This window comes from Quercus lobata, chromosome 6 (assembly GCF_001633185.2).
Source record: "Quercus lobata isolate SW786 chromosome 6, ValleyOak3.0 Primary Assembly, whole genome shotgun sequence".
Classification (NCBI taxonomy): domain Eukaryota; kingdom Viridiplantae; phylum Streptophyta; class Magnoliopsida; order Fagales; family Fagaceae; genus Quercus; species Quercus lobata.
Genome location: NC_044909.1, coordinates 6,061,158 through 6,083,241, shown reverse-complemented (window position 1 = coordinate 6,083,241; position 22,084 = coordinate 6,061,158). Strand labels below are relative to the sequence as shown.

The following is a 22,084-nucleotide window of genomic DNA, read 5'->3' as shown; positions in this document are numbered from 1 at the left end:
TTAAACTTTATTTATTTTATTTTTGGGTAAATTACAGATTACTCACACATGGTTTGATCCGAATTTAAGTTGCTTACCTGTAGTTTAGAAATTGGCATTTTATCCACTTAAGATTAATTCAATTAGGCTTCCGTAACCCACCTTAACTTTTTTGTTATAAAAAACACGTTTTAATTCAGAATTTAAACATAAGATGGATCGAAAAGCTAGGGTGGTGAAATTTTACAAAAAAAATTGATGAACAGTACAGTGAACAACACTTCGGGGCATAGCCAAATTGTCATGGCATCGTCCATTCCATTTCCAACTTCACTAGCTAGTAGTACTCTTCATTGCAATAAGAGGAGATAAATAAAATACAAAAATTTTCTTTAAAAAAAATTTACATACTCTCTTCTTTCTTTTTGCTGGATTAAATCTCATACTCTTGGTATTGGTTTCTTCCTTTTTGCTTCATTTGATGAATTGCAGCAGAATTAATGCCATTTCTAGTTCCAATTTTACTTTATTAAAGCTTCAATGGCAAGAATGGATACAAAGAAAATCCAATCTCCCTCCCTTTTTCACAACTAAGTCACCTTGTTAGCCCAGTCGTTCTTTTAGATTTCAGCCTCTTACAAGTGGCGAATCTGCCATGAGCGAAAAGCAACAAGAAGTAGTTGCTCTATTTGTATATTTTCGTTTGTTCTACCTCCTAAAAAATCCCCATAAGCTTTTCGGCTGGATAAATCTTTCTTTCAAGCCCAGCCTAAATCCATGCTCCGTGAGACCCACTTCGGCTAGATGAATATCTCTCTTTCTCTGCAAAGAAGAAGATGATGTTTATTGAGAGGGCTAAAGCTCAGGCGGTGTGGATTTGGTTGAAAAAGGGCAGCATGTGGTAGATGGGGGCCCTGCAAATGGTCAATTGGAGCTTACCTTGCATTTTGTACTTAATTGAAATTTCATGTGTAATGTTCATAGAATTATAAACCCTAACTTTTATATCCATTTTATGTTCTGTTTTAAAATTAAAATACGTTGTTTCTAACTGGTGGGTTACCTAATGAAACTAACTTTAAGTAAGCAAAGTATCAACTTTTAAACCACAGGTAGGTAATTTAAATTCGAGTAAAACCACAGATGGCTAATTTGTAATTTACCCTTTATTTTTTGAAAAAAGCCAAGTACTGAAATACATGCATGTATACAATCTCATGCTAGCCCAACAAGTACATGCACATACTGCCAAAGTAAAACAATCCCATTAAACACAAACATTGCATCTTTCAAACACATGCAGGGACGGAATCATGTATAAGAAGAGAGGGGTTGTGCCCCCCCCCCCCCCCAAATTTTTTTAAAATATTAAATAATAGGCATATATTTAAGATTTTAGAAAATAAGTCCATGAAAAACTATATTTGCCCCCCTCGACTTCGAATCCTAGTTCCGTCCCTGAACACATGCAAAAGCTGAACATGAGATATCAACATAGCTGCACAGGTCATAATAAGCTAGTCTCCACTTCCTAGGTTAAACACATTGAAGCTCCCATTTTCTAACATGATGAAATTGGTTTGCAAAGAGCTATTGCAAAATGGATCTGAATATCGTGAATGCCCAACATGCACATATTCCATTCCAATTGTGACCTCCCTTGGCTTTCACTTTAGATGAGAATGTTGGGCTCGTGATTTAGCGTCTTCTTGAAGGTGGGTTTCTGGTGGTGCTGCACCATAGGTTGATGGTCGGTTCAACAATGGCAATGTGACAGGGAGTATTTTGTGGATGACGATAGGGAGTGGAGGAGGGAGAGAGAGTGGTGGATTTGACTGCACATTTTAAAATTTGTTTCTATGCTTTTGGTTTTTACTAACATGTGTCTTAGGGCATACATTAATAAACCATTTTAGGAAACTTTTTCATGGAAAAAAGAAAAATGATTAATTGTTTTGATAGCTTTTTCAATTTCCCATAAAAACTTTCCCAAAATGGTTGGTTAATATATGCCCTAAGGGCATACATTAACCGGACCCTTAATTTTTATGGCTTAGCCAAAATTCGAAGCATGGATTTCATTTACATACACTTGCTTTCTTTGTTCTCAACTTCCTTTGAAAATTGAGATTTGGAAAAAGTTTTTATTTTCTATCTCTTTTGAATTGCCAAACATGGTATCTGTTCTAGAAAATAGAAAATTGGGATAAAAAACAGTTACCAAACATACCCTTAGTTGTTGTGTTGTTCATGTTGGGTGCATATTCTTTTTTCTTTTTCTTTTTCTTTTTCTCAGCTCATTTTCTATTTCTCAAATCTTGTACTCATTTTCTCTACCCAACTCATTTTATATTTAGCACAAATTTTATGGTCTAGTTTTTGTTTATTTTGACTTCATATCTTTCAATTAAAAATTCACCATAACACCCACACCAATTGTAAAACCAAAACCAAATCCAAGATCCACATCCATCACCACCACAGTCCCTTTCCACAGCTAATCAAAACCCACCTCCATCACCACCACCAAATCCAAACCCACAAAGGCATAATCATCACTACAACCACAGCCACAACCATAACCACAAGCAAACCCACACTACCATCACCACACCCACACCCACCACCAAACCCACAATCACAAGATTCACAACCACAACTTAGATTTACCACCACCAAACCTGATCAGCCTAGTGCCAAAAAAAAAAAAAAAACATTGTTGAACTCAATCGAGAGAGAGAGAGAGAGCGATCTTATCAAGGAGAGAGAAAACATTCTTGTTGAGTAGAGAGAGAGAAATTGGTGGTGTGGCTGCTGGTTTTGGGACCAAAGAAGAGAGAGAGAGAGAGAGAGAATCATTGTAGAATGAAGGTAAAGGTGTAAGCTGAGTGTGTGGGCCAAAAAATTTGGGTTTTATTTTTTTATTTTTTATTTTTATAAAAATACCATTGCATTTGTTTTTGCTGAAAACGAAAATGACCAAAACTCGTTTTCATTTCTTGTATTCAAACTCACATTTTTGGATATTGAAAATGTAAACTGGGTACAAATTTGCAAACCAAATCATTTTTTGTGATGGGTCCCATAGAAATTGAAAATGAATACAAAAAACACCACTTTTTATCTCAAACCAAACACACTCTTAATATTTCACTTAAGCTGTATACATACAAGGATACTGCAATAAGTTCCCATTACAATTTCCAACCTATATTCCAATTGAAAATGACGTTGTGTTTAATTGAGTAAAGATGATTTTACCATCATTAATGACATAATCTATAGACATGCCACGGTTAGAGCTATGAGAAGTTTAAAGTTTTTCACTTTTTTGCTTATAGTGTTTTATATAATTTTATAAAGGTGTGCAGCCAACCCATCAATATGCCAAAACCTACCCAATCCAACCCAAATTGGTGAGTTGGGTCAGTTTTTATGGGTTAATGGGTTGGGTCGGTTTTTAGTGGTTGGTGGATTGCCAAAATTTTGGTTACAGCAGGTTAGGTTGGGTGTAGATCAGCAAATTTACAAATCCACCCAACCAAACCTGACCCGCCTATATTTAATATATATACACATATTTTATGGTTTACTTACTTTTTTGTCCCTCTTCCTTAATAAAAAATAAACCCCTAAAATATTTTCTCATTTCATTTCAATCTCATATTATTTGTATTGGTTTGATACATTAATCAAATAGTTTAAGTTGGTTTGGTGCTATACTCAAGTTTGATTAGTGCATCAAACCAACACAAATAAATCTTCTATTATTTGTATTGATAATCTTATAAATTTGCAGTTCTAATGCTCCATCTTTTTTTATATATAAAAAAAAAAAAAAAAATTTGTCCAACCCGATTCATGTTGGTTGGGTTAAGTCAGGTTGGACTCCTGTGATAGGTTGGTTAAGTTTTTTTCAACCCAACCATGGTAAGTTAAATTGAAAAAATCCCTCAACCTGACCATGGTGAGTTATCAAAAACACTAAAGTAGGTGACTTATAGCAGCGGTTTTTGAAACTACAAGGAAAAAAAATACCGATGTAACCCGTGTTTTTTGTAGTGACATTCCTACAATTTTCCTACATTGCTTAGACACAATTATCGTTTACTAATATTATATATCATATTTCGCTAGGGGACAAAACGATAGTCTTCTTGGAGCACCCAACAATAAAGAAATTATAGACTCAACTTCCTTTCATAAATTTAGGTCCAATAATTCACCAATAAAAGTTCAATGTGTGGCAAAACTATAAAAAGGACCCCAACATTGAGTAAGAAATTATGAATTAGTATAGGAAAATGAATAGTATAAGAAAAGTAATAATATGACCTTCAGAGTAGGTGTATAATTCTATGTGTGGGTCCGAGAGGTTTGCAATCCGGCCCAAACTCTATCTGGGCCCAGGGCCTGTGCCGAGGAGGTTTCTTGCCGAAGACGAATGGTCAGTGGCCGAGGTAGCAAGGGGAACGGCAGAGAACTTACCCTGTCCTCGGCATTCCAGAGCTTCGATGGAAAGATCAACACCATGGTGTAGGCAATCCCCAAACAGCCCCCCCCAAGGGGATGTGAACGGAATGGGGCCCATAGGGAAGCGGGGTGTGAAATTGGACCAAGGAAAATGCGTCCCCTCTTCAGTAAATGCACCTGCCGACACCCAGAGCTGATTAATGAGAAAAGACGTTTGGACGGTGTAAACTTCGATCCACGCAACTAATAGAAAGTTAGATGGGACGGTTGATGGGATGGATACAGAAGTAAGCTCCTGCCTGACCTACAAGTGGAGGGTCAGGATCAACCAAGACGGACTATATAATAAAAAGGAAGGTGCACCAACAGGGGGGCTGGGAAAAAATGGCAAAAAACGAGAGCCTCCCAGCCCACCTCCAGGAGAAGTACTCTAGGGGTGACGATCGTTTAACCTTGTATGAACGCCATGAAAAACCCATCGCCTATCGATCAAGGCCTAGCCTTTCAAACCCACGCTCTACAAATGATATTGTTAGGGCCGTTTTACGTGCGAACCCGACACTGTTACGGTCCGCCACGAATCGTGACCCTACAATTGGCGCCGTCTGTGGGGAAGGCTTGCGTGTTGGCGCAGGTGGTAGGTTGAAACAGTTCCTCTGTTATTTCTAACCGTTGGTTATAGAGTTCAGGTATAAAATCTCACTAGGGGCTACGTTTCTTGACGAGGGGCTTGGCTGAGGAGCTAATTCCCCTAAAAGCTAAAGCTCCTCGTAAAGAACAAACTAGGCGCTTGGTAACGTTAACCGTATAGATAAACTCAAGGGGCTTGGCTGAGTAGCTAACTCTCCTAAAGCTAAAGGCCAGCCAAGGCCCTGTGCAAAGAGAAAACTAGGTTTTGGACAGAACCAAGGCATTGCATAGTCCTCGGACTCAAGCCTCTGGGGAAACCAACTACTTGGATGATGGAAAACTAGGTTTTGGACAGAACCAAGGCATTGCATAGTCCTCGGACTCAAGCCTCTGGGGAAACCAACCACCTGGATGATGGAAAACTAGGTTTTGGACAGAACCAAGGCATTGCATGGTCCTCGGACTCAAGCCTATGGGGAAACCAACTACTTGGATGAGGAAAACTAGGTTTTGGACAGAACCAGGGCATTGCATGGTCCTCGGACTCAAGCCTATGGGGAATCCAACTACTTGGATGAGGAAAACCAGGCACTAAGCGAGATTTAGCTATTATGCATGACGTCGAAAATGATGCTTATATCTTCGTAAGACGAAGGTTGGAAATGAATCTAAGGCCTCTGCGCGTGCAAGTAAGTTAGGGTTTGGGGAACATGATGATGAATGTATTGCATGCATAGCTATTTATACATGTTAAAATGAATCAGTGCAGAGTTCATAAGTAAATAGTGCGCATCAACGAGGGCGGTTAACGATGTAATCAGAAGGGAAAAGGAAAAACAAGATTTCATATATACATGTTCAAATGCTTGTAAACCATCAATAAATTAGGAAGTTTGTGAAAGGAAAAGAAACAAGTTAATCGTTCAAATAGAAACGAATACAAAAGCCCAACCAAGGTTTCTACTCTTCTGCTTTTTTGTCGGTGACATCTTGGGAGATGGGAACAAGATCAGCTTCGATGCCCGGAATGACGGTTCCTTCTGGGGAAGGCTGAACAGGATCAACACTGGTACTCTGAGGGACCACAGCAAGGGGAATAGCCTGTGGCGGCTGTGCAAGTGTGGCTGGTTCTTCTGTACTGGACACCTGAATGCCAACCTTGGGCTCAGTAACCTCTGTAGGTGCCCCAGGATCCGCATGCTGCGATATCACTGCCACATCCTGAAGTTTTCCCTCTGTGGGCGCCTTGCTAGAGGAACCACTGGCTTGTAAGTTTTCCGACGGGGTGACCCCTTCCTCGAGTTGATCATCCGTGGTCACAGAGTTGGTGGAAGTGGTCTCGCGGATGGCCGCCGGGTAGAATACGCTCTCTGCCTTCCACAAATCTGATGAAGCGTCCACCTCAGCTCGCTTCAATGCTTCTTCCCAGACCTGGGAGCAATAAAACCTGCACACTCCAGGAATCTGCGCCTTAAGGGTGGCTTGGGTTTCGGCTACTCCCATGTTGTAACCATCGTCCTCGGCCGTATTCTTGGCAGCCTCTGCCTCATTCCTGGCAAACTCGGCCTCCTGCTTTGCCCTTACGGCTTCATCACGGGCATACTCTGCCACTCCTTTCTCATGCAGAGCCGAGGCCAGCTGCTTATTTAAATCCTCGATCAGATCTCTGACTGTTCGCAGCTGGTCCTCGGCTTCAATTGCGCGCTTGGTTTGGTCCTTGGCCTGTTTTTGGGCACTAGCAAGGCCCGCCGAGACGTTATCCCTCTCGCGGGTAGTCATTGTTAAGTCATCCTTGACTTTGGCAAGTTCCTTTTCAGAAGCTTCGAGAGTCTTTGAGGCCGTTATGCGCTTCTTGCGTTCATTCTCGGCCGCCTTACTCTTGTCATGCACTTCTTCCTCCATCCTATAGGTTGCCTGGAGAGCCTGTCAAGAAAGATGAACGTGTAGTGAGTGACCAACCGGTGACAAGAGTTAATAAAGTGTTAGGTTTCAAGAAATCTTACCATGCCCAAGTATCTCTTAGTACTGAGAAAAACCTCCTGCATCCTCATTCTCTTCAGCTCATCCATGTCATTAGGGAGTAACATGGTTCTCCCTAATGCATCCGCCACGTATCCACCCTCGCCGTCTCCAAGGTCCCTCAGAGAGGCAGTTTCCAGTAATGGACCCCCGTGAAGCATTGGGGCAGGAAGCCAGGCGCTCGGTAGGGATTGGGAATCAATTCCTTTTCCCTTGCCTTGAGAGGTTTGAACTGTGGGTCCTTTGCCCTTGCCTTGGGGTCCGATCTTCAGTTGTTTTGTGCGCGGAGTCTCATCCTTCTCCTTAGGAGGTTGGGATTTTCCCTCGTCCACGATGTCCTTGCCCTTAGGGCTCCTCTTTCTCTTGGAATCAGCACCTTCAGGTCGAGGAGACCGAGCTGGTTGGGAGGAGGTGGGAGGTTCGGGGCGGGTGGATTGTGGCTGAGACTTGGTGGAGGATGACCTGGTTTGGATTGTAAGGGGCCGAGGTGGTGGAGGAGGAGCATTGGGTTGTGGTGCCTCCTGGGTATCCTTCCCTGGTTGGTCCTCGAGGAGTTGAAGAAGGGGGGTTAAAGGTATTCTCTTGACTCACATCTCGGCTTGAGAAGAGGTGCCTATTAATGACAACTCCGCCTCGGACAAGGCTGGGTCACCTAGGTCACCAGGAGGGTCCTCGAATTGGTAGACTAAGTCAAATACCCCGAACCCTTCCTCCGGCTGATCTGGCTCACCTTCGTCCTCTGCTGCTTGATGAGACGAAGAGGAACCCACCAGGGGGATGTTCTTGGGGACAGCTGGCTCCTGTGAGATTAAAAATCCCTTCTCTACCACGGTAATTTTTGGAAGCCAAGGACGGCGGGCACTGATCACGTGCTTTGCGTCCCCGAATGACTTCTGAACCGGAGGGTACCCTAGTATTTTGTGAGCTGCACGGACTTGGCCATCACTGTCATTCACAAAAATCGCCGCTTGTAAAACGGTCTCCAAGTCTGCCCGATTGACTAAATGAAAATGCCGTGTATAGGCGCGTTCATCTACAAAAACAACAAACATATATGCATGGTTAGTTATCGGAAGACGTTAGGTTAGAATGGCTTAAAGGGTTATCCCTCTTCCATTCTTAATACCCCACCTGGTTCTCCTTCTACTACGGGGCATGGATTGCCATCATGCCACTCCCCAGAGACGATAAGGAAATCCTTGTTCAGTCCCTTGTTGGAATTAGGGAGGCACTGGATCAACCGAACCCTATCATCCCTCGACCTCATGTAGTAGGTTTTTCCTTTCAATTTCTGGAGGTTATAGCACCAGTTTACATCATGGTGGGTCAGTCTTAAACCCATCTTCTCGTTTAAAGCGTCCACGCAACCCAAAATCCTAAGAACGTTGCCGGCGCACTGGGTAGGGGCTAAACGGAAATGCCTGAGGTAACCCCTCGTCACTGGTCCCATAGGGATTCTCATACCTCCCTCTACAAAGGCGAGGACGGGAATTACAACCGCGCCCGTTCCCCTCTTAATGTGCCATTCCCCCATCTTACAGTGCTCCAGACTTACGTTGGGGGGAATCCTATAATCAACGATGAACTTATTCATCGCCTCTTCAGTATCGACCAACTTCCTCAATCTCAATTTAGTCGCCTTTGTCATTTGCTAAAACAAACCTAACCCGCGACGGAAAAGAAAGGGAGCCAAAGAGAAATAAACTCAGAAAAGAAAAAACGCGAGTTAATGGAGATAGGGAACTTACATAAAAGGAGAATTACGCTTCGGATGGGCTATATGTGCTTGAGATAGACTTGAATTTGGGCGGAAGTTCGGATGAACCCTGGATACACGCACTAAAACTCTTAAGTACAGAACTGGAGAGACGGATCCATCTCCAAAAAATCTTTTATACTTTCTAGGGTAAACTGCACGCCCTTTTTCCCGCCCAAAGAGGCCAGGAGATCACCACCGTTCGATTTCCATCACACCGTTGAACGTGGGAAGCACCAAGCCGCCCGTATTTAATGAGGCCACGTTTCGCCTTCCAACGGCTCTAGGAACGTGCCTTGGGCAGGTGAAAAACCTCGGGAATCGATAGATGACAAGGATTGATAGGCATTGGCAGATCCCTGATGTCATCAAAACCCTCCTATCCGTCCGAGGGGACGGATAGCAGGATTTTGAGGGGCTATTGTGGGTCCGAGAGGTCTGCAATCCGGCCCAAACTCTATCTGGGCCCAGGGCCCGTGCCGAGGAGGTATCTTGCCGAAGACGAATGATCAGTGGCCGAGGTAGCAAGGGGAACGGCTGAGACCTTACCCTGTCCTCGGCATTCCAGAGCTTCAATGGGAAGACCAACACCATGGTGTAGGCAATCCCCAAACAGCCCCCTTAAGGGGATGAGAACGGAATGGGGCCCATAGGGAAGCAAGGTGTGAAATTGGACCAAGGAAAATGCGTCCCCTCTTCAGTAAATGCACCTGCCAATACCCAGAGCTGATTAATGAGAAAAGACGTTTGGACGGTGTAAGCCTCGTTCCATGCCACTAATAGAAAGTTAGACGGGACGGTTGATGGGATGGATACAGAAATAAGCTCCTGCTTGACCTACAAATGGAGGGTCAGGATCGACCAAGACGGACTATATAATAAAAAGGAAGGTGCACCAACAGAGGGGTTGGGAAAAATGGCCAAAAACCAGAGCCTCCCAGCCCACCTCCAGGAGAAAGACTCTAGGGGTGAAGGAAAACTTAACTTGTACGAACACCGCGAAAAACCCACCGCCTGTCAACCAGGGCCTAGCCTTCCAAACCCACGCTCTACAAATGATATTGTTAGGGGCCTTTTTACGTGCGAACCCGACACTGTTACGGTCCGCCACGAATCGTGTCCTTACATTTTTAAAATTAATATATTTCTAAGTAAATAAACTTTCCATAGACACATTACAATTATTAAAATAAAAGGTCAAAAAAAAAAAAATACTCATTTCTCTCTTAAATTTAAAAAATGACAAAATTAGCTACAAAATTAGTTGTAGTTTTATATTATAACCTTACTCAATATCTTTTTATTGAAGGAGAATTTTGACAAATCCACCTTTGGATTACAGATTACTTCTTCTTCTTATACACTCCATACTTGCAAAATTTTTGGAAAATTAAAGATCAATAATTATGTCATCAATAAATTTTTTAAATTACAAGTTTTTGTAGTTTAAAATTATACATAAAATATAAGTATGTAGATCATATAGTAAATAATATCCGATTGACACAAAATTTGATATGTGTATTAAGAGCATAAAAAACATGCAATTCAATAGTTAGATTTTCAAAATATGTAATAATGTTTATTTTATTGAGTAAGATTGTAACCTAAGATTACAATTAATTTTGTAACTAAATTTTGTCCTTTAAAAAAAAATTATTTGTAAGGAAATATGATTGTATGAGTAAGATATTTTTTAAAATAGATCTTAAGTTTTATTCTAATGTTACAACTCACAACCAAATTTATGAATATATTTAATTATTCCATTACGACACATTTTATTTCTAATAATGAATATTACTATTTCTGTTGTAATCTTCATTCAGTATACCAGCTACTCAGTGTAATTGGGATGGTCAGATGAATCCATTTCCTTGTCTCTACCTTCTTCTATTTTTTTCCCCAATAATAGAGATGAATTGGGAACATCATCTTCTTCTTCTTCTTCATCTCTCATCTTCTCTTTTTATTTTTTTATTTTTTATAATTTTGGAAGACCATCTTCTGTTTCTTTTTAATATGTACTAATTTATTCAGGGGGAAAAAAAAAACAAAGAATGTATGGGTAGTGAGGTCCATACTCCAATATACTCGTAATTCCCACATCTTGTGAAACATAAATTAGATATATAATAAGACATCTCCTCGCGTGGGAAGAACAGTGCAGGCTACCCTCTTTGTTGCTTGAAGTCTTGAACCCTTTTAATACAGCATGAAGATGATCTGTCCAAGCTTGCTTACAATTAGTCTATTTTCTCAGTAGATATAGATTTCTGGGGAAAAAAATGGAAATGATCGGGTAAACGAGGCCATTTGAAGCTTTGGACACAATTTTTCCCTTCTTTATTATTATTATTATTATTATTATTATTATTTATTTATTTATTAACATTATGGGAAGCAAACACTTCTGGAGCTTTTCATATGGAAACCTTGTCCAGAATGTGTCATGTAATTTGGATTATCCCAGTTTAGATGGTTCAGCGAATAGGAGGGGTGGTCCTCAAAATTGGAATTTAAAGAAACACGGTTAAATTCTAATGAGAAAAATCACTGCAAAAGTTGGTTTAAGATTACAACTTGTACGGGCCATTCAATGACATGATATTGACCTAACATTTGACTGAATAAAGAAAACATCTTTCTACTTCAGCATTTTGTTGCTTATTAATCAAGCAATTCATTGGATTTCACATTGGGTGCTATCAAAGATTTTGGGTTTTACAACATTTTCTAAAGAGACTTGGCCTTTTCAGTCCTGGAGTGTCCCATTGGGAATCTTAGGATTTTGTTGCAGAGTGTCCCATTGCCAAGGAAAGATTTCCGCTGCAACTTTTTCAGTTGCAGGGGTTAAATCACTTGTTGGATTGAAAGTTATCCCTAATTTTGGTGGCGAAGAACTTGATTCTGAAGGAGGTATCCAAAGCTATTTCAAATCTAAAAGCTCTTTCCTGGTACTAGAGTTGAAATATCGCCAACCAAGCCAGATGTTATCATTAGTCTATTAAAAAAGGAAAAGAAAAGAAGAGAAAAGGTACGAATCAGTACACATTTGGTGAAGGAAAAATGGGGCCCTAGGTTTTGAAAGCAAAGCTTCATTTCCTCAACCAGACTTTTCTATACATAAGAGCTGCAGTGAGAACATAATTTATTCATTTACACTGAATCATTTCCTAAACACTATTACATTTGGTACAAATATCACACACAAACAATAAATTACAAGATGGCACAACTGACAAACTGAAAGGGGAGCAACAAGGAAAACATATTTTTAAAAAAAAGAAAAGAAAGGAAAAGGAAACATCAACAGCATGTGCACAAGTAACTGCTAATCTTTCTGAGTGCCAAGATCTGGGCTTCTCACTTGGTTTGTAATCGAACATGTACAAGCTCAGCGTATGTACATAACTTGATGTTGGATCTAAAGCTCCATACAGAGGTAAGTGATGACAGAGCCTGATCTTCGTTTGGTCCGCTCACTAACCTTCCATTTCTCAACCAGAACCTTCTTTATGTTGGTGCAACTGGAAACCACAGTGGCAACTCCAGCTGCAGTTATACCAGGGCAATAAACCATGTGGCAGGATTCAAGCAGGCTGCAATTTCTTACAAGGTGGCCTATACCAACATCTGTTATTTGGCGGCAGTGTGACAGAAGTATTTCTTTGAGTAATGGACAGCCTTCTCCTAACTCGGCCATTGCCATATCCCCCAAATTCTGCCAAGATGGACAAATATGTTAGATTGAAGAGGAAACTACACGAAGAGGAGAGGGGGAAATGATAAAAACATTGAATCAAGGAATTGTTTTGACCAAGTTGACTGGTACATAACTCAGGATGTGTGAACTTCACATAACAGCGCATAGATATTAAAGCTTCATTTGGATAGCGTCTCTCACGTCCATGTTTTGCGTTTTTTTTTTTTTTTTTTACTAAAGCTTAATGCACTGTTCATGGGACATGAACAGTTTATTTAGCCAATGAACAGTAGTGAACAGTAATAAACAGTAACCAGAAATTATTTTTTTTATTGTTTTCAGTTTTCAGCAAAATAGGCGATATCCAAACGCACACTAAATGTGCATCAATAAAGGCTATTACTTATTACCCAGTGTTTGTATCAAAAAGTTACTACCCACCGTTGGACCCAACTATATTAGGTTTTGGGAAGGATGGCTTGGATATGGACCAACCTTTTAACAATATTATAATGATGCTGCTCTAAGGATTGAAATTGTGCACTTCACAGCCAAAGACTTTATCATTGCACCAGACAATGGTCCTATTACATACACATCGATATGTAAATAAAATTTTTACTCCACAACCAGATAAAAAAATCAAGTAATTTTATATTTGCACATGAATGCCATCATATTACAGTATCATATGTTTCCAACCACTCATTCAAAGTTTTAAACCCATCTTTCAACTACATATAGTGCACATCAATATAACAATAGAGCAAGTTGGGGCACTAAATTTCAGTTTCATAAAATTCACATAGAAACAAGTTTTACTAATCAGAGTATATATCCAAGGTTAATGCAAATTTATGCACGCATGCACAGAATCATAAACTGAGGATGGGGAGAGAGAACACACCTGGAGAACACTTATGTCTAACGAACGGAGCTGTGGGCAGCCTCTTGCAATGGCTATTATTCCAGCATCTCCAATTTGGTGGCAGCCACTGACATTTAGATGATGTAGTGAGCAACCCTGACCAACAGCAACAAGGGCCTCATCTCCAACCCTAGTGATAAAAAAGGGGCCCCGGGAGGGGGGGGGGGGGTTTGTTTCAGTCAGAGGTCCGGTAGGATTTATAGAATGTTCCATGTAATGATGAAGATTTCAACTGGCAAAATGTTGACTATAGGGGGAAAAATATCTAATTCTCAAGGGTAAGAAATAAAAATATAAAGAGAAAGCTGTGAAGAATATTTTACCTATCACAAAATCGAAGGCTAAGATCTGTAAGAGAGTTACAATACTCACCAATAGCAGAAATTCCCTTATTTCCAATCTATTAATGGCAAAAACAAAAGATATATGAGACTATAGTGCAAGATGTTTACACTAAAAAAAATGTGAATGCCTACTAAGGATGCAGATTTAAACAAAAATAATACAACTATCGTATTATTTAAAACATTAAATAAAATGCAAATTACACCCTTAAAGTTACAAGTAATTTTGACTCTGTCTCCTAAAGTTTCAAGATTTTGATCTGCTCCCCTAATGTCATATATCGTTTAGATTTGTTCCCTTCTGTCCATGTGCCGTGCTTAGCTGTCTTTTAAGTGCCAGCTAAGCCTATCATGTCTATTAGTTTGACCAATCAAATTATGCCACATCAATTAAATGATGTCAAGTCAATTAAGTAACATAAAAAATGATAAAAATGTAAAAACTATCCCCTATAATCTAAAAAAATACGCATTAAAATTAAATAAAAAAAAATCTTTTCCACCATTTTCTAGGCAGCCAAACAGAAACCTAACTCTAAGAAACCCCAATGCAATTTGTGAACATCACTACAAACACAATCTCCTATCCAAACAATGATGTTAAAATGAAAATAAAATAGAAAATAAGATAAAATGTTACTTTTTTTTATTGACATGGACAAAATGAAGTCGATTTAATCACACTTATTTTGAGCTTAGTTGACACTTAATAGACAGGTAGGCATGGCGCATGGATGGAAGGGAATAAATTCAAATGATATGCAATGTAAGGAGAGCGGATCAAAATTTTAAAGCTTTAGGGGGATAAAATCAAAATTACCCTAAACTCAGGTGTATTTAAAATATTTTACTTGTGAAATTTGTACTTTTTTAAAATTGCTAAAAGGACCAGCAACATAGTTAAAAATTCCCATGTTTCCTACATTTTTATAACATTCTTACAAGCAGGGCACTGTAAAAATTCAAGCTGATATTGAAAGAAGCAAAGTACAGAGTATTATTACCCCAACAGTTGATAGAAATATTCTAGATGATAAAGAGGACATATCTCAGCCACTTGTTCAAGCTAGAAGATTGACTGATTTTGAGATAGGTAATCAGAGAACTAATATTAATAAGAAAAAAAAATGAAAAGTACAAGATGTTCATGATGATGAACAATAGGAAACAAATGAAACAAACAGCAAACAAAGGAGAGGGAAATCAGAAAGTTAATCTAAGGGAAAACATAAACTGGGAAAGAGACAAAGAATCAGTAATACCCCAACAGTGAGACCACTCAAAAAGATTATGCTGGCATAAAACCTTTAACTCATCCAACGTCTTCTCCATGTTCTCAAAGGAGCGACGATTTAAAGTCAAAGTTTGTTCATGATTTACTTGGATGGTTGTTCTCATACCTTCAGTAAGCACTTAAATGCCGCCATGTTTTGTGAGAACAACCATCCAAATGAATCAGGAACAAAATAGATTTTTTGAAGATAAAATAAATGAAAGGAATACTTAGAATACTAACGAAAATTTTGGCAAATTAGTCAAGGCATTAGTTTGGCAAAATATGCAATACAAGAACTAATTGTGAGAGAGTGAGGACCTCATAACACCGCCGAATGTGAAGTTTCTTTAAGTTCCTGCAGCCCCTAGCTATACCACAAATGCCTTCATCTCCAATACTAGAGCAATCTACCAAGTGAAGAGCTTGCAATTTGTTACAGCCCCTTCCAACTTCAAGAAGGGCTTTATTACCTATCTTTTGGCAGAACAACAGCGCTAATTCAGTGAGTTGCCTGCAAATATTCAGAGCTAAGATTAGCATCTTCACAAAAGTATCCACAGACTGTATCAAACAAATGTTACATATTTAGCCAAAAGCCAATAATATGTAACTAGCTTTGATCAATGTAAAATGCAAGAAATATACTTCAAATTAAGCAGAATGCGAGCAAAACCTAACTATAAAATGCAAGGAACATGTGACTAAATCCATCCAAACCCTTAACTGAGAGGAAGCCATGATACTTTTACGCAGATTGGATAACATCTATTTGATGAATTTAATATTTTTCCTCGTTCACTAAGTTGAGTGGAAAACATTTTACCAAGGCTGCTACTGCAGAAGACAGGTGAGTATCCATCATTCCATATGATGGAAGAACTTTACACCGTAATGATAAAAAAGAAAGTGCCAAAACATTGAAATTTTTTTCAAAATGTCAATGAAATGATATTAAATAGTTTTAACAGGTTAGTAAAAGCATGTAGCTCAAATGAATACTTGTAGAGCTCAAGAGCAACGGGGCTAGTAGCTTGTGTGATATTGTGAACCAAACATGACTTTCAATCAATGCACACGTTATCATAACCACATACCCAAGTCATTAAGATTAGGCTGGGAGAGAAACATACTGGCAATATTTTCCAATAGATTCCAGTCCCAAAGTTCCGATATTATGGCACCCATTAACTTCGAGATGTGTAAGTTCCTTGCAACCAGTTGCAATTGCTTCCAAACCCTTGTCGCTCAGGAAATAGCAATCACTAAGAGTGAGATTTTTTAACTTCTTACAACCACTGCCGATAGCACGTAGACCCCTGAAACATGTTAAGTGGAAGTAAATAAGCAATGAGAATCTAAGTGGGAATAAATGAAATAAATACCCTAAATACTTAGGACAACGACATTAAGCAAAACCAGTGACACAATAAAGACTGGCTCAACTTCATCAATAATTCCAACTACTTTGAAAGATAAATGTGTCTAAGAATAATAGAAAACACACACCAAATTCTTATCGCAACACAGATAAAGGGGAAAAAAAAAATGAAAGATAGAAGCAAATAACAATTGGCAGATGGACAGTAACTGACTTATCAGTAAATTTCTGCAAACTGAATAGAGCCAGAAACTCGAGTGACAAACAACAAGTGCCCACAACTGCCAAAGCCTCATCAGTAACATTGACACATTGTATCTTCAGAACTTTTAAAAGAGGACATCCTTTGGCTACAGCAAGCATCCCTTTGTCACTCACATACTCCGAATCCAATGACAAGGTCTCAAGAGATTTACAGTGCAACCCAACAGCTTCCAATGAGATATCAGTTATTTTTGCACAAGCTGCAACTCCAAGAGTATTTAATGATTTCCCACAACCAAGTGCTAATTCAACCACACCCGCATCAGTCAAACCTTCACAAAAACGCAAATTCAAATCTTCAAGCCGCTTGCAGCACTGTCCAACAGCAGCTAGACCTGGATCTCCAACATAGCAACCCTGGAAAAAAGTGTAAAAAAGTAAAGCTTATGATAATGTATCGCACTGACATATAGAATCGAAAGTAAATGACAAAATGAAGAGTATGAACATTTAATGCCAAGCCCTTCCCGTCTGAAGGGACAGAACAGTTAAACCTCAACTAAGTAGGCAATGATGATCACAAAACTGGCTTTAAAAGAAAAAAAAAAAAAAAAAAAAAAAAAAAAAAAAACCTTCCATCAATCACAAACGTAGGCAAGGCATTACGTAATACAATATCAAAAAATCAGCAAGTAGAACAGTGTTGAGTTCAATTAACCAAAGATTTACCTGTAAATCCAAAGACTTCAACAAACTACACTTTTGAGCTAATGATGCTAAACCTGTGCTTGTCACATTATTGCACCAAATTAAGCTCAACTTCTCAAGTTTTGAAAAGCCTTCACCAAGGACACTCAACATAGCATCCGATATAGAAGACGTCTCAAAATCACTGTCTTCAGACCCGCTTTTCTCCTTCACATAACGCCGCTTTTTTGTATATGAACTCGTGGATTCACTGCCACATCTTCTTCTCTACACATAGAAACTTGTCTTATCACATAATCAAACTATTTAACAAGCTAAAGAAACACTGAAAATGAACTCAAAGTTCCTCTTTTTGCAAAGGCGCTGTTTGTTAAAACCAATGTACCTTTCCAAACATATATTACAGAAATTTTTTCCTTTCCTCACGTTAAAAGCCCCAAATTCACCCAAAAAAACAAAATGGTCAAGAGTTGGAACAATTTGCTGTAACTAATAACCTAGGATGCATGGACACGGACACAGACACCAGTACGGGAACAAGTATGATACAGCGACACGAGCAATTTTTAAAAAATTATAACATGATCCGGTAGATAGGACACCATTACAAGTACGGAAGTGTCCGTGCATCCTAGCCAATAACCTTAAGAATCATATAGTGCTCAACTGAACTCTAATAAACAAAATTATACCCCAAACAAACGCAAAAACAGTAATCGTCACAAATTTAAACTATAGTGGAATTATGATTTGTGTCCGTTTGGAAAAGGCTTATTTCCTTATTTGCATAATGTGAGATTATTTCAAATAAAGTTGAGATTTTGCTAATTGGCAAATGCTTGAATCTAAAAACTTCCCATTTCTTAATCGAAACTGATTGAAAATCAAATTATCCAATTCAATTACCTTCAATGCCCAAATATCACATTTTGAGAATCATAAAGTGCTCAGCTCAATTGAACTCCAATAAACAAAACAAAAATCTCACAAATTTAAACTAAAGTGAAAATGTGACAATAAATCCAAAAGCTTCTCCTTCTCTCAATTGAAATTGATTAAGAATCAAAACTATCAAATTCAATGGCCAAACTCAAATATTATTGAACCCTAAATCCCTAACCTAAAAATGAGAGAGGGCTTACGAACTGAATCGGGAGCGACAAGCGCTCGTCAATGTGGACGGTCTTGACGTTGACGAAGCGACGAGTGATGCGGCTGAGGAAGTGGTCAGGGCAGCCGGAGGCGCCGATATGGAGGGTGGAGCGGCTGAGGCGCTCGAGGTTGAGCCACCGCTTGCAGACGAGAGAGCAGGCATCGCGGCTCGGCTTCGAGTCGAGGAGCCGCCGGAAAATCTCGATGAGTAGCTCATCGGGAAGACATCTGTTGATCCGATCATGCCCTCGCATTGTTGAAACGGTGTAGTTTTCAGAACTTGAGAAGTGGTATATTTGTAATGGAAAAGCGGTGGAGTCGGCGGTTATTTTTTTTATTTTTTATTTTTATAAGGTGATGAGGAGAGAAGGAAACGTATCTGGGTGTTGTGGTGTGGTGTGTGTTCCTAGACGTGAGTTTCGAACAGTAGAGAGGTGGCGTGAAATGGAATTGCGGAACAACAACTTTCTTTTATTGGGCAATGTGTCAAAGGTATAAAGGTAACTTTCATTTTTTTTTCTTTTTTTTTTTTTTCTTTTTTATATATATCAGCGACAATTTTCAGGAAATGGCAGCATCACTGGCAAAGCTGGGTCAAGTACTCTTTCGTGTGCAGTGATTCAGTTGAGTTATATGGCAGCAAGTATTTGACACTTTGTCCCATGTCTAATTCACAAGGAATATTTAAGACTCAATTATTTTGCTATGGAATATAAAAAATTATAAGACCATAATTGTTATGACAGGTGTAGTAAACGGTAAATGTCATAAAATAAAATCATGGGTCTTTATGAAAATGATAGGTAGCTCGTCATAGTTTGCCACGTATGATAATTATGGTAAAAATTGTAACATTTTATGTTATACTAGCGCTCCGTTTGTTTCAAAGTAAAATATTCTCAAATTTAAAATATTTTACATGTAAAATATTTTACTGTGTTTGACTGCATACAAAGAAAATCATTTTCAAGTTTTGTCTAATGTAAAATATGAACATCTTTCTAACTCATAGCACACCGGATCAGTACATATCCAACCATAGATGGCATTCTTTAAAGACAAGAGAACAATATGGGGGGACAAATGCATAGGATAAAAGGGGATTGCAAGTGGATCTTGAGGGATCTTCTAGCAAAGAACAGGCTGCAAGATAGGATCAATTGTGAGAGATTCACAACAGATAACAAGATTAGTACCACCAAGGGAGGACCACAATTCTCTCTATCCATGAATATGACTCAGGTAATTGAAACAGTGAAGGGAAATCCCTGTAAGAGACGCATTCAATTTGAGTACACTTGCAGTTGTCATTGCCATTTTCAGATTCATTTTAAATTTGTAACAGTCTAGCCATAGCCACTTGCTCAGCCCCATGTTATAAGATTTGCAGTTCAGGCATTTCTGAGCCACAACATGGAACTGTACCTTTGATTTTTTACTGCAGTCATTGCAAAGGATCCAAACCATAGTCTATTTGGAGCTACTAGAAGATTACCGATAAATCCAAAGCCACAAACCATGGAAAAAATAATCAATATCTACCACAATTATCCTATGAGAAACAACTGAAATCTGCCACCAAAATGAAAAATTAAGACCCATGAAAAACAATCCACTTATGTCGTCCATCAAGCCACCAGCATCCTGCCTCTGTCGAGTCGTCGACAAACCCAAACCATACCCGAAATCCTTTAAACAATTGAGACCCAAAATCCATCAACCCAAAAACTATCCAATCTCAATCACCAGATCCACCTTCGACCCACTAAAATCAAGCTCCATCGCAACTCAATCTCCAGAAACCCAACTAAACAAGATTGACAGTGGCGCTGGAAAAAAAAGGAAAAAAAGAAAAGAAAGAGAGATGGAGAACAACGAAAAACAATTAGTAAAATGAGAAATCGAACTTGAGAACTAAAGGTGGCGTCAATGACATGGAGCTGGTGAAGGGAGAGCTAGTGATGGGTGTTGCCGAAGAGGGTGTAGCCAGTGATGGGTGGGAGAGAAGGGCTGATGGTGGGCTAGGTTGTGGAGAAAACTGAGAAAGCTTGAGATGAGAAAGAAAGGCAATGTATCGGGACAGAGCAAGTCCAACCAATGTAAAATATTTTACCAATATTTCAAGTGTAAAATATTTTACCAATATTTCAAGTGTAAAATATTTTACACAAATTTACCTTAATTGGTTTTTGTAGGGGTAAGGGCCCAAGAGCATATATTGGACTTTAGGCTTCACCCGAGAGAATTGACAAGTCTGAGGAGAGGCAAATAGTTGTTGAAAGATCCCCAGTTAAAATCTCATAAGCAGGGAATGAATGGAAGATGATCCAAGGAGGAATACCTCCTCGGATAAAAATGTGCCTCATAAATACACGAGAAAGAAGGAAACACAAAATATCTAAGGAAAAGCTGCTACCACCGCATTAAATGCATTGCAACTACTTTTCTGGCCGCATTTATGTGGAGAAGACCATTGAATAGTGCTGTCTTGGCTACCACAACTCACAGAAGGCTGAAAAGGGTGTCTAATGGGATGGGCACTCAAGTAAGAATTTAGATAATCAACAAGTGTAGGATCAAGATGGCCCAAAAGAGGCTATATAATGTGAGAGACCCTCCATGAGAAAAAAAGACGGAAAGGAGAGAGAAAAAATAGGATAGCAATCTAAATCATTCTGATATTTTAGAGTGATCATTATATACAAATTTAACCTCCTCGGACTGAAAGTTTATTGATATCAGCATCCTTTATTTGTGTTTGATCGCCATGCAATTCAATACTAGTCGTTGTCCAACTCATTAAGACCTAGTTCTTTAACCCATTCTCTACAAATTCATTGTATTGGGCTCATTGGACCAAGACTCCATACATTTTGGGCTTGGGCCCCAAACTGTGACCTTACAGTTTTATTAACTGAAAATATTTTACTTTTAACCAAATATTTTACTTCAAAACAAACACTGTAAAATGTGAAAATATTTTACGTCAAAACAAACAAAGCATAGAATTACTCTTGCAACACCACCGCACACCCTTAGTATGTTGGTCACTTTATAAGTATAAGTGCTTGTAGGGTGTGAGAGTAAGGGCCGGGGTTCAAGCCTCCAAGAGGAAGCTTTACACACATATATACTTATATTAGGTTATAGTAGAATTTTTATCTTGTAAAAAAAAAAAAAAAAAAAAAAAAAAAGGAAAAAAAAAAAAGAATTACTCTTGCAACATTAGACTCAATCTAGCTCCTAGCATAACAAGTAAACTACTAGTAATTCCAATTTGGATGAACATTTTGCGGCAATTAGTGTAATCGGTGAGTTTTAACAATAAATGAATCTTTGATTTAGTATAATTATTATTTTGTGAAAACACACAAGTTTTTTTGCTCAATGTAGGAAAATTGTTTTATTCATAGCATCATTATTATTATAAAATTTGTAAGGACTAGAAATGGAACTTCAACACACTAAGTACAGCGAATGAGAGTCCAATGAGCTTAAAACAAAATATTTGTTAGAAAATGGGCTTAGCAA

The 22,084-nt window shown here is 38.9% G+C and overlaps 1 protein-coding gene across 1 annotated transcript; it reads right to left on the bottom strand.

Annotated features, from left to right (window-relative positions):
• Positions 1-11,895: 11,895 nt before the first annotated feature.
• LOC115994883 (F-box/LRR-repeat protein 4) lies at positions 11,896-19,011 on the bottom strand. The gene is made up of 8 exons (XM_031119198.1): positions 18,544-19,011; positions 17,423-17,668; positions 16,704-17,110; positions 16,242-16,427; positions 15,430-15,622; positions 13,815-13,891; positions 13,471-13,621; positions 11,896-12,581 (listed from the first exon to the last, which is right to left on the bottom strand). The coding sequence occupies exons 1-8, from the start codon at positions 18,805-18,807 to the stop codon at positions 12,285-12,287; spliced, it is 1,821 nt and encodes a 606-aa protein (XP_030975058.1). The 5' UTR covers positions 18,808-19,011; the 3' UTR covers positions 11,896-12,284.
• Positions 19,012-22,084: the final 3,073 nt, after the last annotated feature.